We start from the raw sequence: 16,810 nt of genomic DNA on the forward strand, positions 1-16,810 counted from the left end.
AAATCAGCTATCAGTCAACAGATACATAGATAAATAAAATGTAGTACATATCCAAAATGGAGTTTTATTCAGTCATAAAGAAGAATGGAATTATGATATTTGCTGGTAAATGGATGGAACTGGAGAACATCATGCTAAGTGAAATAAGCCAGACTCAGAAACTCAAGGGTCATATGTTTTCTCTCAAATGTGGAAGCCAGAGAGAAAAAAAGGGGGAAATTGGGGGGGGGGGAGTCTCATGAAAGTAAAGGGAGTAAAGTAAGAGATCAGGGACAGGGGAGGAGCTGTAGGAAAGGGAAGATACTGGAGAATGAAATTGATTAATTGCATACAGAAATATGTCATAATGAATCCCACTATTATGTGATAATTATAATACACCAAGAAAATTTTAAAAATCAATTGCACATGAACATTTAATTTTTGGACTCGGAATTGTGTTCCATTTATCTACACTTTGCTAGTACCAAAGTATAATTATGGTAGTTTTGTGGAGTTGTGCCCTGCCAAGCTACAGTCTATAGAAAATTCTTGTTTCTCTGAAGATCTGTAGGTGCCGCTTCAAGAGAGGTTGGTTCTTAAATGCACATGGAACCAGTTTCTCTGTCAGAGTCAGAGCCTGTAATGATGTAGAACATGCACTTGGAATTATGCGCTTTTAAAGAAACTATTAACTACAGATTTTCTGTTGTATATTGTCATGAGTCTTTGAATGGGATTTTTTGTCATCCATAATTAAGAAGAAGAGAGTCTAACTACTCACCAAGAACTCTAAGAATAGTAGGTCAACTTCTTCAAAGCATTAAGGTCCTAAAAATTAAAAAAAAATTTAAAAAAAAACTATTTCTCTGATATCTTTCTCAAAATTAAAGCTTCAAAATTTCTTGGCTGCTCAAGGCAATCCTATCTGGAGTGATTCTCTATAATATGGTGCTGCAACCAATACAGTAAACAAAAATGGTACAATCATCTTGCTGTGGTTTAATGATAGTGCTTGCTATGGTCTGAACTTTTGTGTGTCCCCAAAATTTCATGTTGAAATCTAACCCAAACAGTGATGGTATTAAAAAGTGGGGCTTTTGGGGATTGATTAGGTATGAGGGCTCTGACCTCATAAATGGCACTTGGGCCCTTGTAAAAGAAGCTTGAGGCAGCCAATTTGTCCCTTGTACCACTTGAGGACAACAATAGAAGGCACTATTTATGAAGCAAAGAGAAGACTTCACCGGACATCAAATGTGCTGATGTCTTGAACTTAGACTTCCTAGCCTCCAGAACTGTGATAAGTAAATTTCTGCTTTTAAAATAAATTACCTAGTCCAAGATGTTTTGCTACAATAAACCAAATATACTAAGACAGGGACCATGGCATTCCTAGGAAACAAGGACACTCACAAAAAGTTACATTTTTTACATTTTTATTTTGTTTTGTTGTGTTGTGTTGTATTTTGAGATAGGGATTCACTATGTAGTCCAAACTGACCTTGAACTTCTGGCTCAAGTTATCCTCCCACCTGTTTCCCAAATTGCTGGGACTAAAAGCACAAACCACCGGGCCCACATCATTAAAAGTTTTATTTCTCAAAAGCAGACATGTATTACTCCAGGAGAACTGAAGACTGAGTAGGGTACAAAATTGTGAAAGCAACTCAGATGAACCTTGAAAACATTACACTATGTGAAAGATGCCAGAAATAAAGTCCACAAAAAGAATGATTCCATTAATATCCAGAATAGGGAAATCCACAGAAACACAAAGAGATTAGTGGTTGCTTAAGGGCGAAGGGTGGGAACGGGAAGAATCAGGGGATTGGTGATGACAAGTAAAGGGTTACCATAGGGGCTGGGGCTGTAATTCAGTGGCAAAGTGCTTGCCTCACATGTGTGAGGCACTGGGTTCAATCCTCAGTACCACATAAAGATAAATAATGTGTACCAAGCAGGTACACATTAAGCATTGATGAATGAATAGACAGAGGTCACTGGCAAGGGTACCCCAAACTAGGGGGTTCATGAATTTTTTTAAACAAAAGAAGGAATGCACAATGTACAAATGAGAACATTCTCCATAGGATAAACGATTGGACCAAGGACAACTGAACAGGCTTATATCTTTGAAATCTCAACTTACATGAAATGTAAGGTAAGGTAGAAAACAAAAGGTGGCAGCATAATGTGGTCCTAAGGGCTGTCTTTCAACAACAGACATGACATTTGGTGGCACTAAGAGTTCCAGACACACTGGCTGATGGGTGCCTAAGACTCAGATTAGATAGTCTGGCACATGACTCAGAAGGGGGTATTAGTATTAAAAAGTCCCTGTTAGGGGCTGGGGTGTAACTCAGTGATAGAGCACCTGCCTAGCATGCACAGGCTTGGGTTCAATATCTAGCACCATATAAAAAGGCCCCATTAAAAAATAATAAGTTTATTAATTTGGAGTCTGTTTATACTTATCATTTCTTCTCCTGTTACTTTTAGAAATGTTTAATGATTTCATTAAAATCAACATTGCCAATAAATTATTTATTATCCTGGGAATCAAAGAGGCCACTCACATGCATAAGACTGTGTGCATGCTCAGGAAAGACCTAAGAACACTCTAACCTCTTACCTCACACCACATGCAAACATTAACTTCTAAGAGATATATATTTTTTTAGGTTTATCATCCTTCAGAGTTGATTTTTGTGTGTGGTATAAGGTAAAGGTCCAACTTCATTCTTTTGCATGTGGATAGCCAGTTGTCCCAGCGCCATTTGATGGAGACTGTTCTTTGCCCTTTGAATGATCTTGGCATTTGTTTTACAACAAATTAACTGGCCATAGATGTCAGGGTTTATTTCCAGACTCTCAATTCTAGTCCACAGATCTCTAAATCTGTCTTTTTATCCATACCACAATACTTTGAATATTATACATTTTGCATTAAGTTTTGAAGATTTTGAGTCACCTGAATTTCCATATGAATTTTTGAATCAACTTTTTCATTTCTGCAAAACGTCCAGCTGGCATCTTGGCAGGAACTGTGTTGAGTCTATCAGTTGATTTAGGCAGGTCTGTGTGTTCCTTGGGTATGCTTGCCTAATCACAGTCAGTCACTCCAACCAAGCCAGTCAAAGAACAACAATGGCTAACACTTGTTATTCACCTTGTTCCAAGTACTGTGCTGAATGCTTCACATGGATCATCTCATCTAATCCTTACAATTATCCCAGGAGGCAGGTATTATTATTAGTATTATTATTATTATTATTAGATGAGGAAACTGAGATGCAGAGAAATCACTTGACTTATACAAGGTGACAGTCAGTTAATGGCAGAGGCTGGGTTCAGACCTAGAAAGGGTCTCACTCCAGAGCCCCCAACTTTCTCAACCCAGAATATACAAAGAAATCCTCTAAATTCATTTTGAAAAGATGAGTAGCCAGCAGAAAATGGGGAAAGGATGTGAACAGACAGTTCATCAAAGAGGAAAATGCAACTGGCCAATAAATATGTAATATGATGCTCTACTGTTCTATAATCAGGGGAATGCATAATAAACAATAAGATATTGTTTTGTCTATCATATTTGGAAAATATTGATAAGAAAAATCTAGTGTTGTTGTAGCAGGTCTGAGAAAATAGGTCTTATTGCAACAATATCAGTGGCAGTACATAACAGCACACCCACTTTGGAAAACAATTTGACAAAATTTACTAAGATGTAAAATACACACACACTTTGCCCTAGCAGTTTCATTACACATAGGTACAAAGGACATGGGCAAGAATGTTCACTGTAGCCCTATTTGTTTTTTGATTTTTTGTTTTTTTAAAGAGAGAGTGAGAAAGACAGAGAGGGAGAGAGAGAGAGAATTTCAATATTTATTTATTTTTTAGTTCTTGGTGGACACAACATCTTTGTTTGTATGTGGTGCTGAGGATCGAACCTGGGCCGCACGCATGCCAGGCGAGCGCGCTACCACTTGAGCCACATCCCCAGCCCCCTATTTGTAATTGTGTAAAAAGGGCGAAAAAAACTACATATCTGCCAGTGAATAAATGTCATTATTGGCCATGGCCAAATCCATACTACTGGAATGCTAGTTCTAAGAGGCACCAGTCTGTGCTCTATCTCCCCAGTGCCTAAAACAAGAACTGTCACAGAGGTGGCACTCAGATGTTTGCTGAATGCATACTGTAGCATACGAAGCAGCAGTCAAAAACAAGCTATATATGTACATATGAAAAAGCCCTGCACATGTAATGGAAAACAAAAAATACCAACTAATCTTTAGAAAAAGATTTATAGAATAAATTGACAGAACAGCACAAAAAAACTAACATACTCCACAGCCTACTGTAGTTCCCTCTTGGGGACATTGTTAGATTTTCTCAACAAAGGACTTTACATATTCATATTTTAAAAATAATATAATTTCTAGTCATGCTTAACCTAATCAAGTGTAATATAGACTCCCTATTGTTATTCTTGAGGATATATATATTCTGAGTGGGTAGTCCCTATTAATCACTACTGTTTGGTTTTAATAGTTTGATTTATTACTCACGCTTTACTGAGGAAGTTTCTTTCAGTGCATCCTCCAGATTAAAGTCATCAGAGTCCCCAGATCCTAAAAAGAAAAAGAGAATTTAAAAATTTAACTATCTTTGCATGAAACAAAATAATACTGAAATATTTTCTTGATATAGTAATTTCTCTTTAGAAAATAAAGGGATAAGAAAGATAAGTCTCTACAAATGAAAACCAATAGTGAGAGTAATATGCTTACATTAAACAAAATAGACTTTAAGTCTAATACTATAAAAACAGACAAAGAAGGTGATTATATAATGAAAAATGCTAATTAATCAAGGAGTTACAATGACTCTAATATATATGCAACCAACATTAGAACATCTCAATTTTTATGGGAAATATTAATAGATATGAAGAGGCTGTAATACAAAAATAGGAGACCCCACTTTTGACATTGGACAGATGAAGTAAAATCAATAGGGAAACATTGGACTGAAACTATATTTTAGATCAAATAGATCCAACAATATTATAGAACATTCCATCCAATAGCAAAAAAAAAAAAAATACTTCTTCTCAAATGCACACAGAATTTTCTCCAGGACAGATCATACATTAGGATACTAAACAAGTTCAAACACATCTAAGACTGAAATCATATCAAGTATCTCTTCTGACCACAAGTAAATGAAACTACAAATCAATAATGGTAGCAATCTTGGAGAACTCACAAATAGACGAAAATTAAACAATATGCTCCTAACTAATCAATAGGTCAAAGAAGAAATCAAAAGGAAAATTAAAATATATCTTGAGACAAAGAAAAAAGGAAACACAGCCCATCAAAACTTACGGGGTGAAGAAAAAGCAGTGCAGTTAAGCAACAAAAAGAAATAAAAGGCATTCATATAGGAAATGAAGAACTGATAAATTCAGTAGGATTGTAGGTTACAAAATAAACACAAAAATATCAGTCACATTTCTATATACTCCAAATAAGTTTTTGTTTGTTTGGGGGTGGCAGTTGTACTGGAGATTGAACCCAGAGGTACTTTACCAGTGAGTCATACCCCTGACCTTTTTTTTTTTTTTTTTTTGAGGTGGGGGTTACTGGAGATTGAACTCAGGAGCACTCAACCACTGAGCCACATCCCCAGCCCTATTTTGTATTTTATTTAGAGACAGATCTCACTGAATTGCTTAGCACCTTGCTTTTATATAGGCTGGCTTTGAACTTATGATACTCCTGCCTCAGCTTCCTGAGCTGCTTGTATTACAGGTATGTGCCAGCGCACCTGGCATCCTGGCCTTTTTAATTTTTAGACAGGGTCCTACTACATTGGTTGTGGCCTCACTGATTTGCTGGGAGTGGCCTCAAATTCTAAATCCTCCTGCCTCAGCCTCCCAAGTCAATGGGATTATAAGCATGTGCCACTGCACCTGGCCTAAGTAAGTTTTAAAAAATAGGAAACAATCCTAGTTAACTATCATTAAAAACACTTAAGATGATGGGCATGGTGGCACAAGTCTGTAATTCCAGCTATATGGGAGACTGATGACAGTGAATTGCAAGTTTGAAGTCAACCTGGACAACTTAGTGAGAACTTATTTTAAAATGAAATTTAAAATAGTACTAGGAAGTTCTGTATATGTAGCTTGCTTGGTATATGTGAGGCCCTGGGATATAGCTCAATAGTACATTACTTGCCTAAGTAAGTAAGGCCCTGAGTTCAATTTCAGTACAAAAAAAAAGAAAACTCTTAGGAATAAATTTAACCAAGGAAGTAAAAGATCTATACAATAAAATCTGGAAAAAATGGAATAAATTGAGGGACACATAAATAATTGGAAAGATATTCCATCTTCATGGATAGAACACTTAATATTGGTAAAGTATTCAGACTACTCAAACATTCTACAGATTGAATGACATTCCTATCAAATTCCAATGTCATTTTTCACAAAAACCAAAAAAAAAAAAAAAACCAATCCTGAAATTCGTGTGAAATCACCAAAGACCCTAAATTGCCAAAGTAACCTTGAGGAAAAAGAACAAATATGGAGGCATTATACTCACTGATTTCAAAATACATCATCCCTACCTAAAAATCTGAAATCCAAAATGTTCTAAAATTGTAAGAGTACACTCCTCCAACAAATATTTTGATTGCAGTCCCAGCCATTCCTTTACTGTTTGTCAATATATCCTTCCACATGCCATTAGCTAAGGAGTTAAGAGCAACATAACACAATTTTGTATTATTAATCCTTCAATGACCTTGGATTCAACAGATACAAACCATTTATAGATAAAACCATTCAATCTCAAACTACATTCTGAGCTATGAAGACTTCTTCAAAGCTTTCAAACAGGGGCTGAGGTTGTGGCTCAGCAGCACAGCACTCGCCTAGCACGTGCAAGGCCCTGGGTTTGATCCTCAGCACCACATAAAAATAAATAAAATAAAGGTATTGTTTCCACATCAATGTTTATAGCAGCACAATTCACAATAGCTAAACTGTGGAGCCAACCTAGATGCCCTTCAGTGAATGAATGGATAAAAAAAATGTGGCATATATACACAATGGAATTTTACTCAGCATTAAGAGAGAATAAAATCACGACATTTTCAGGTAAATGGATGGAGTTAGAGGAGATAATGCTAAGTGAAGTTAGCCAATCCCAAAAAAAACAAATGTTGAATGTTTTCTCTGATATAAGGAGGCTGATTCATAGTGGGGTAGGGAGGGAGAACATGGGAGGAATAGACTCTAGATAGGGCAGAGGGGTGGGAGGGAAAGGGAGGAGGCAGGGGATTAACAAGGGTGGTAGAATGTGATGGACATCATTGTCCAAAGTACATGTATGAAGGCTCGAATTATATGTCAACATACTTTATATACAACAGATACATGAAAAATTTTGCTGTATATGTGTAATAAGAATTGTAATGCAGGGCTCCCATTCCTGCTGTATCAATCTACACAAGTCACCCCCCCCACCCCGTTATCTTGCTGCAGCCAGACTGCGGCAGATGGTGGCCCGTTATGGAGAGCCCCGGGACACTCGGGGGTAAGTGACGAAAAAAAGCTGCCCGTCCCTAGATAGGACGGGAGCAAATCTGCTCGTCCCTAGGCAGATAGGGCGAGAGGAAAAATGGCCATTTTGAGAAAATGGAGAAGATTAATACAGTATGTTTGTGTCTTATTTTGTCTCAGTGTATTGTATTGTCTTTGTGATGAAAAAATGGAAGGGGTGAGAAGTAAATTACTAAGGGAAGGAGGCACCCCAGTGGAACCAAGAGCAGTTAGGGCATGTGTTGATGGAAGCCCAGAAACTCTAGTCAGAAAGAAGAAAGTTCAGAAGAAGAAGGATTATCACAATCTGTATATGGGGTAAAAATGGGAGTTCATATCCCACTTGAATCAAAGTGTGAAATATAATATATCAAGAACTATGTAATGTTTTGAACAACCTACAATAAAAATTAATAAAAAAAAAAAGGCTATTACTGAATACTTTTTGTTACCGGAGGATGCGTGAATTGGTGGCGGCTGCCATGTGCACAAGCCTTCATGGCGCAGCAAGGATTTTCCAAGCGGCAGTTGCCGGCTCTTGCTGGCTCTTCCCCGCCCCCCTGCCTGGGGAGCGGAGGCCACTGCGAAAGCCCAAATCTAGACCTGACCTGGAGGCACAGTCTCGCAGGCCCTTGCTCCCTGTGCCCAGAAGCAGTTTGAGTCTGGGACTCTCCCCAGGGCCATCTGGAGCTGCCCGGGACACTACAGCCGCAGAAGATGCTACCTTCGTCCCTGAAGTTTGATCATTTCCAAGGCCAGTAACTACAATAGGTCTCCCACACCTGGAGGCTGATGAGTAATGAGCACTATTAAGGCTTATTTCAAATGTAAAAAACCTTGAGATAATGTACTAAATTGTTCAGAAGGTTGTTTTCTTAGTAGAATGCTACAGGATTTTCTTTAGCCATCCGGAGTTCCTGCCTTCGTCCCAGTGCCCATGAAAACAAAGGTGGAAGAATTTACAGTGTTGCTGAGAACCCGACGAGACTTCAAATCAAGCTAGCTGCCTGCAGAACTTACCTGGACTGTGATTTAAGCTAGCTGCCTGCAGAACTCACCTGGGCTGTGATTTACCTGGACGGTGAGTTAATCTATTGAGACACTGCTTTATCTGGACTGAGACAACAAACTATAATTTACAACAAATTGTAACTTGGTATCTTTGCTAATGGTGTCATTGCTGGTATAATTTTTCCAAAGGCTTCTTGCATGGAGTCATCAATTAGCTTGGTATTATGGCATTTTGTATCCTCCCTTTCTGTTTGTCTCACGTTATTTATGGTGTTTCTGTAAAAACCACTATGGTCATTATTTAAATTAAACAAAAGGGGGAAATGTTAGAATCTGTAAACAAGTCTGGATGGTGCCTGGCAAAATGCCAGAGGGAGTGGTTTGTGAAGTAACGCCAGCGAGCCATTAAGTGTGGAGATTCCTTATTGGTTGACTGATGTATCTATTTTATGCTAATTAAGATAAGCTGTGTGAAATGTATAAATACCCCTCCTGTCCTACAATAAACGGCTCCCATTCCTGCTGTATCAATCTACACAAGTTGTTCGTCACCCCCCACCCCCGTTTGTTTGCTAGCCAGACTGCGGCAAAAAATGTCTTTGTTCTACCCTCCCCCTGGATTAATAATTTCATAGGCTGAGAATCATTTCCTCAGGGGTCTCTGGCTTCCATTCTGGTTATTGAGAAGTCCCTATAACCACTCCCCCTCTCCCATTCCTCAGAAGCCTTTAGAATGGTTTATTGCTACTGTTGTTTTAATATCTCAGCAATCTGCCTTCATGATATTGACCATATTATATTGTGTGCATGTATAAATATGTAACAACAAATCCTATCAATATGTACAACTATAAAGTACCAATAAAAACGAGGAAATAACAAAAAAAAGAATTGTAATGCATTCCGCTGTCATTTATTTTTTTTAAATCAATAAAAAAAGGTATTGTGTCCAACTACAACTAAAAAGTAAATTTTTTTTTAAAAAAAAAGCTTTCAACCAGGGCCGGGGGTGTAGCTCAGTGGTACAGTGTTTGCCTGGCATGTATTAAGCCCTGAGTTCCATCTTACAACCAATCACAGCTGCTAAATCCAAGACAAGAACAAATACTCTTATAAAGATATTATATCTCAATTTTTTTTCAAATAGGTTCATATTCTATAGCCCTTTTGTGCCACCCAAAAGTACTCAGCTTGGGATGGAGACAAGAATCCCACAAGTTCTCTCTTTGGCACCAACATACTTTAAAAAGCAACTGATTCATCCCAGGCTGTTAAAAAACCTCCAATCCCTGTATAAGTAGGTAGTATTCAACTTATCTCATTCCACTTCAGAGGGTCACAAAGAGTTTCTTTTAAATGGAAAAATTACATAGTGAACTGGTGATACCTATCTGGAAATTCTTTTCAAACACAGCAGAACTTTAGAAATGTTCCCCACAGACTTTTATGTGTCCTTGAGAAGACCTATTGAATAAGAAAAGTGCTGGTTCCACCCACAGACACCTCCAGCAGCCAAGGTTTGCCTTCAGAAGATTATGTCCCTTTGGAAGGGAACACAAACTTGACCTCATATTGCAACCTGAACCACCACCACTGGCATCTGAAGCTAAGTGTGCATTTTAATGAAGGCTATAAAACAAGGCACAGCCAGTCCTTATTAGAAAATTGCATCATGACCTGGCAATGAGCCATAACCTGCCAAAGCTTTGATAGAATGTCTGATCCTTGAGAGACACCATCTAATGGGCCCTTAAGTAGCTTTTCATTTAGATTTGATTAATCACTCCCTCCTTTGTTGTTTGCACCCCATTCCAGCTAAGTGTTTACGTGCATCTTCTCCCTAGACCTGCCCTGTTCAACATGGTAGCTACTAGCCACATGTGGCTATTTATAATAAAATTAATTAAAATTCAGTAAATATTTAAAATTTAGCTCCTTACCTGCATTAATCACATTTTAAGTGCTCAATAGCCACATGTGACTGGTGACTACTGGGTTGAACAACACAGAGAACATTTCCACCTTATAGAAAGTTCCATAGGACAGCATTACCTTAGACAGTGAGCTGTTTGGAGCCAGGGCAGGGGCTTGGTAATCTCCATAGCAATGCTAAATACAGACCTGGCAGCAAAGAAGCATCTCTACAGGTCTGTTCGTTTGCATTACCCAAACTCTGGCTCCATTCAGGGACAGGATCTCTGATCTGTTTCTTGGAATTCACAGTACACAGTGCCTGATAATAATTTGTGACAAATCCATACATCTGCATAGGAACGTGTCTGCTGCCTACTGCTGGATGAAAAACTGCAACGATTTCAGGATTCAAGGAGGGAGATTTGCCTCAAGTGGCCAGTGACATCCATCCACCTGCTTTCTAAGGATGGATTCTATTCTACCTTTTCCCTTTATATATGCAAGCAATTTTCATCCAGTTCTTTTGCAAGAGGGCCCAGTATAAATCCTAAATGAATATATATTCACCTGAACTGCTTCAGTTTTCAAGATTTTAAAATCTTGATCCTTTTGCAAGGATATGAATAAGGAAGAATACCAGGGACATCTTAGTCTGGTAAATCACAGATGTGTCATCTCAAATTTTCTATTTGTCTGCTTTACTAGTGGTTCCATAAATACACTATATTTAAGTGTGCCCAGGAAAACCATGAAACTACTCACCTGTCTGTCATCTGGGCTAGCATCTGTGTCTAAACAATTCTAAGGGCATGAAGCTACTTATCAAAAAGGAAACAGACTTGTCAATAGGGAGAACACCAACCAATGCAAAGAAAGTCCATTACAAGAGAGATCAGATTCAAAACCAGATCTGAGGGATAAAATCATGACCCAGAGAAATACAACTGTCACACAAACCTCTTGATCATTTGGTTTCAAGAATAAGAGTAACATTGGCTTCTATTAGCAGATGAAGCCTTGACAGAGGAGTAAGGGACATAGCTTAACTTAACCTGAAATAAGCCATGTAATAAAGATGTTCCACCATGATGGAATAAAGCCCTCGCCTTGTGCGGCTACTTGTAAAGCCAGATTCCCACCCCATCCCCGTTCTCTGGCAGGGGGTACTGGGGCCAAAATTACTAAAAGGAAAGACTAGAGGTCACAGAAACAAGTTCACACCTCCATACCTACCATTTAAACATACCTGAAAATTGCTTTGTGGGAAATCTATGCGACAAAGTGACTGGGAGGCATGGTCAATTTTCCAAAGGTCTCTTTGTGGAAATAATTTCTCTCCCTTAATGCAAAAACTAGGTATCCTCTCTCACCTCTTGCTACCGAGGATGGCGGAGGGGGGGACCAAAAATGCTAGTTCTATTAATTCTCAATTTCTATGGGATTTTGCACCCTTTTAAATTTTGTTGCCTCAGGCTGGGGATATAGCTCAGTTGGTAGCGTGCTTGCCTTGCATGCATAAGGCCCTGGGTTCGATTCCCAGAATGAAAAAAAAAATTGTTGCCTCAATCTAGACTCTAACACACTTGCTCTTGATAAATTTAGACTTTTATACCCCAAAGCATGCTGAGTAATTAATATCCTCTGGCTTAGTTAGGTTGCAGCATCACAAGGTAACATGAAAATCACCTGCGTCTTATTCTGATTACTAAATGGATTTAGCTGTTGCCATCTGCGCTCCAACTAATTTCATGAATAAATTTCAAGCCCTCTCAGAGAAGACAATAATGACACAAAGACAGTTCACAAGAAGACAGGAATCGGCATTTCAGTCCAAAACAGCCACCACCACCAATCCAACTGCAGTGGCCGCTGCAGAGTCAGAGCCAGCAGCTGATTTCAAGTATACACAGAGCTGCCCTCTCCAGTTCCACTGGGGAAAGGGAAACTCAGTAAAGAAAGGATCCTTCAGATGCAGGTACCAGGACTGAAAGTCTTTTTAAAAAAATATTTATTTTTAGTTGTAGTTAGATACAATATTTTTAGTTTATTTTTTTATTTATATGTGGTGCTGAGGATCAAACCCAGGGCCTCACACATTCTAGGCAAGTGCTCTAGCACTGAGCCACAACCCCAGTCCCAGGACTGAAAGTCTTTTTACACGTTTCCAGGAAGTATCTAAGTGTCTTATGTAGCAAGTGGCTTGATCTTCAATGTGGGGAAATTATTTGTTTAGAAATTTTATATAAGTCACTTTGCTGATGAGTTGCAATTAAAAGTATTCCTTTCTACACAGAAACCAACTGTCTGATGGATGCTCACAGAGAAAACTTTAAATGCACTTTGTATGTCTTCAAGGATGACCTTTTCATGGAGAAGTCAGAGCTGAGAACTAGGGGCCTGCTTAGCACAAGAAAAATATAATAGGTGCCAGGGACTTGTGATGAGGAAAATGGAGACTGCTAATGGGTGGCAGAAATGGTCTACAATTAGGTAGTGGTGATGGTTGTAAGACATAGTGAATCTATTAAAAACACTGAATTACAGAAATTGAAATAGTTTTATGTTCTGTGAATTATATCTCAACAGAAAATGGAGTAGCTATCTCCACGTACTTTCACTGGGACCTCAGAAATCAGATGGTCCTTTTACAGGTAGGACACCAGGAGCCAAAGCAATTAATCATTAGGCAGCAGAAATATAAATGACCCCCAAACCAGGAGATGCAAGAATTAGTCGCAGTTTGCCACTCAGTGCCTGAAAGCCCAAGAGCAATCACTTGACCCCAGAGAATAACCTGTTCCCTATATGTGAAATAAAGGTATCATACCTGATTACTCCTCCCCCTTCAGGAAAAGCTGAAGTGGTAATAAAATGGTCATGGACAAATCAGGTGCTGTTGTGATGCTTCAGGAGACTTAATGTCTCATAATAGTCCATGACTAGAGGTGCACTGCTCTCAGGTCTGCAGTTTGTATGAAGGAGTTCAAGTACTAAATGTGCTGAAGGGTGATGCTGCTGCTGTCACATGGAGAACTGGTCCAAGGCTGTGCCAGGAAAACACCTGAGGATATCAGTACTGGTGACTGGCTTTGAAACCAGAGCCTTGATGCAGATCTCAGCTCACTACTCACCAGCAGGGACACTTGGGCAAGGGACTTGATGATTCTAGGCCTCAGTTTCCTTGTCTGTCAACTAGAGATAATATAACTTACTGCAGTGCAATGATGTCAGAATTAGTCATTCTATAAAAAGTGTTTAGTATAGTATCTAAAATATAGGAATCCGTCAAATATTACATATTATTATTACTAATAGATCAACTAGTAAGTAGAAGCTCATCAATCATGGATGAGTAAGTAGATTATAAGTAATTCCTTTTAAAATGTTCAAACACGTTTTTATTGGTGCTTTTTGGTTATATGTGACAGTAGAATCCATTTTGACATAATTACACAAGCATGGGATATATCTTGTTCTAATTCAGACCTTAGTACCTGTCCTTACCCTTTCCTCTCCCCACGTAGTGCTCCCTTCCTTCTATTGATCTTCCTGCCATTTACCCATAGTTATTTGTCAATTACTTTTCTGCAAACACATTCTTTTTAAAATATTTTTTAGTTGTAAATAGATCTTTTATTTATTTATTTATTTATTTATATGTGGTGCTGAGGATCAAACCCAGGGCCTCACACATGCCAGGCAAGTGCTTTACCACTGAGCCACAACTCCAGCCCCTGCAAACACATTCTTATATAAAGCCACCCAGTGTCTGTTGAACCTTTAGATTCTACTGTTGCGCCATAAGCCTGGGAAACCAGGGTATAAGAATATTGGTGCTTTGGATACAGCGGGACCCAAACACTTCTAAGCCACAGTCTGTCAACTAATAACAATATATGCAGCATTCCTTTCCCTGAAGCCAACCTAAACAAGTGGCTTTCTGTGTGTTTTCTTAGATAAGGTAAGAAGTTGTGTCTGGCCACTGCTGCATACATGAATATGTTGAAATCAGAGATTCCTGTGAGTAAACAGAGGGACTGAGGGACCATCCCAGCAGCTGCCAAAGCTCCTTTTACATCAGGAACTCCCGCCTTCACTTCCTGAAAGGTATAGGTTGCTTCATCATGGTCCATACTGAGAAAAAGGAAACTGAACTCAGTAAAGTCATAACACCCTTGGTCATTTGTTGTCTTAGCATGATCCATGCCCTATGCATGCCTCGTCCAGTCACCTGCCATCTGCCACTGTGGACCTCTGGACTGCCCTGATGCTGAATGCCTTTAACTGTCCAGCCCCATGTAATAGAAAACAAGGACTTTGGGTTACTTTCCCCGACTTCACCCTCTTTCAGCAGGAAACAGTTTGGAGATATCATCGCCCATTTTTCCATAGAAATGGAATATAGATATTGACACTGGGGAAATGTAACAGAGGTCTACTTTAGGCTTTGAATATAGTAGCCCCTGCTGCTCTGCCACTGCAATTTATTTTTAAATGGACATGTTTCTTTCACTTCCTCTCTCCAGGCTCCTCCCTAATCTCCCCCTCCCTAATCTCAAGGGAAACAGGATTGCCTTTCTTCCCCATTCTAGGCAGAGTTATTTGTCGTTGAGTGCACACCTACCATAGAAAAGAAGTAATCCAGACTTTGGGTTGGTACCAGAAGATTTCAGAAATGGCTGTCTCCCAAATTAAAAAGTGTATTATTACAACACCAACAGAGAACATGTAGAATCTAGCCTTTGAATCTCCTCTTTAAAAGCTTTCTTGTTCTGGCTGATGGGCAGAATCACAGCCTCTGGGACAGTTGTCCCCTGCATTTCTCCTTTGCTAGCAAATCAGTAAACCTTCTTTTTCCTTTTTATCAAAAGAAAGAAAAAGAAATCAGAGGTAGGCAGAGCAGAGCACAACCTCAAAGATCTCTTACTCCAATCCATTTTTTTCCAAGAAAGCTCATTTTGCAGTGCAGATGCACTAGAATGAAGCCTGGGTTGCACAATGGCCCCAACAGGCTGGCCTGGGTAGAGCTTGATCTAACCCAGACAGCCTGTAAGGCAAAGCAAAGCAATCATGTCACAAGGTCGAGCATTAGCTAGGGGTTTCCCTGTCAAGGGCCAGCTCAGAAGTAGAATCCAAATGTACACTTCCCAAGCCCCATAAAAATTTCAGTGTTGCTGTGTGTGGTGGCGCACAACTATAATGCCAGCAACTTGAGAGACTGAGGCAGAGGGATCGCAAGTTCAAAGTCAGCCTCAGCAACTTAGTGAGGCTCTAAGCAATTCAATGAGACCCTGTCTCTAAATAAGATATTTTTTAAAAAAGGGTTGTGGATGTGGCTTAGTGGTTAAGCACCCCTGGGTTTAATCTCTAGTGCCAAAAAAAAAAAAAAAAAAAAAGATTTCAGTTGTGCTACCCAGCCAGGCCACTACAACAGTAGAAAGGCATTAGCAACACCTCCCATATGTTCCTGAAACAAACCTTTCTTCAGAATTGCAATCCTGCAGGTGCTTTTACCTGCAGGGATATTCTCACAGCTCCTCCAAGAAAGCATGTCCTGAACTGGCTTCTATCTCCCCATCATACTAGTAATCATTGTCCCAGCTCTTTGTCTTCATCACTGTTGTGTCGTACCAAGTTTTGAAATTGGGAAATGGTAGTCCAATAACTTTGTTCTTGTTTTTCAAGTCGGTTTGGCTATTTTAGGTCGCCTGAATTTCCATATGAATTTTAGGATCAGCTTGTCCATTTCTGCAAAAAAGGCAGCTGGGATTTTAATGGGGATTGCATTGCATCTGTAGATCAATTTGGGAAGTATCATCCCATCTATTTTTAAACATGCTCAAATCTCCCATTTTAAGCTAGAAAACCCTCTTTTAACTGTGTATGCCCATCTCAATACTGCTGCCTTCTCTCCCCTTCTTCGTGAGCTAACTTATAAAAATGGCTGTCTATACTCCACTCCCGCCCCTTTGAATCACTTCCCAATGTCTCACAGCCAAATGCCTAAGCTTGCCTCTCTAGCCCAAGTTCCCCATCTGTTTCACTGAATGGCACTGCCACTCAACCCACCATTCAAGCCAGAAACCTGCAAGCCATTCTGGACATATTCTCTCCCACACTCTATAGCCACCCCAAACTATTAATTCTGCTTCCACAACATGCCTGAGGTCCACCTACTTCTCCATGTCTAGCCCATACAGCAAACATCTTTCTTCTGGACCACCACAATAGCCATGTGCCTAGGCCTTCCAGGAGAATGGATAAGGTGTAGAGTCAGTCCCA

At 39.3% G+C, this 16,810-nt stretch overlaps 1 protein-coding gene across 1 annotated transcript in view; it reads right to left on the bottom strand.

Moving 5' to 3' along the window:
- The window catches only part of Cd99l2 (CD99 molecule like 2), a 101,294-nt gene that overhangs the window by 47,173 nt on the left and 37,311 nt on the right, over positions 1-16,810 (bottom strand). Inside the window, exon 3 of the mRNA XM_077106527.1 lies at positions 4,557-4,619. Within this exon, the coding sequence (XP_076962642.1) occupies positions 4,557-4,619 (63 nt within the window). The remainder of the gene's footprint in view (positions 1-4,556; positions 4,620-16,810) is intronic.

This window comes from Callospermophilus lateralis, chromosome X (genome assembly GCF_048772815.1).
Source record: "Callospermophilus lateralis isolate mCalLat2 chromosome X, mCalLat2.hap1, whole genome shotgun sequence".
Taxonomy (NCBI): domain Eukaryota; kingdom Metazoa; phylum Chordata; class Mammalia; order Rodentia; family Sciuridae; genus Callospermophilus; species Callospermophilus lateralis.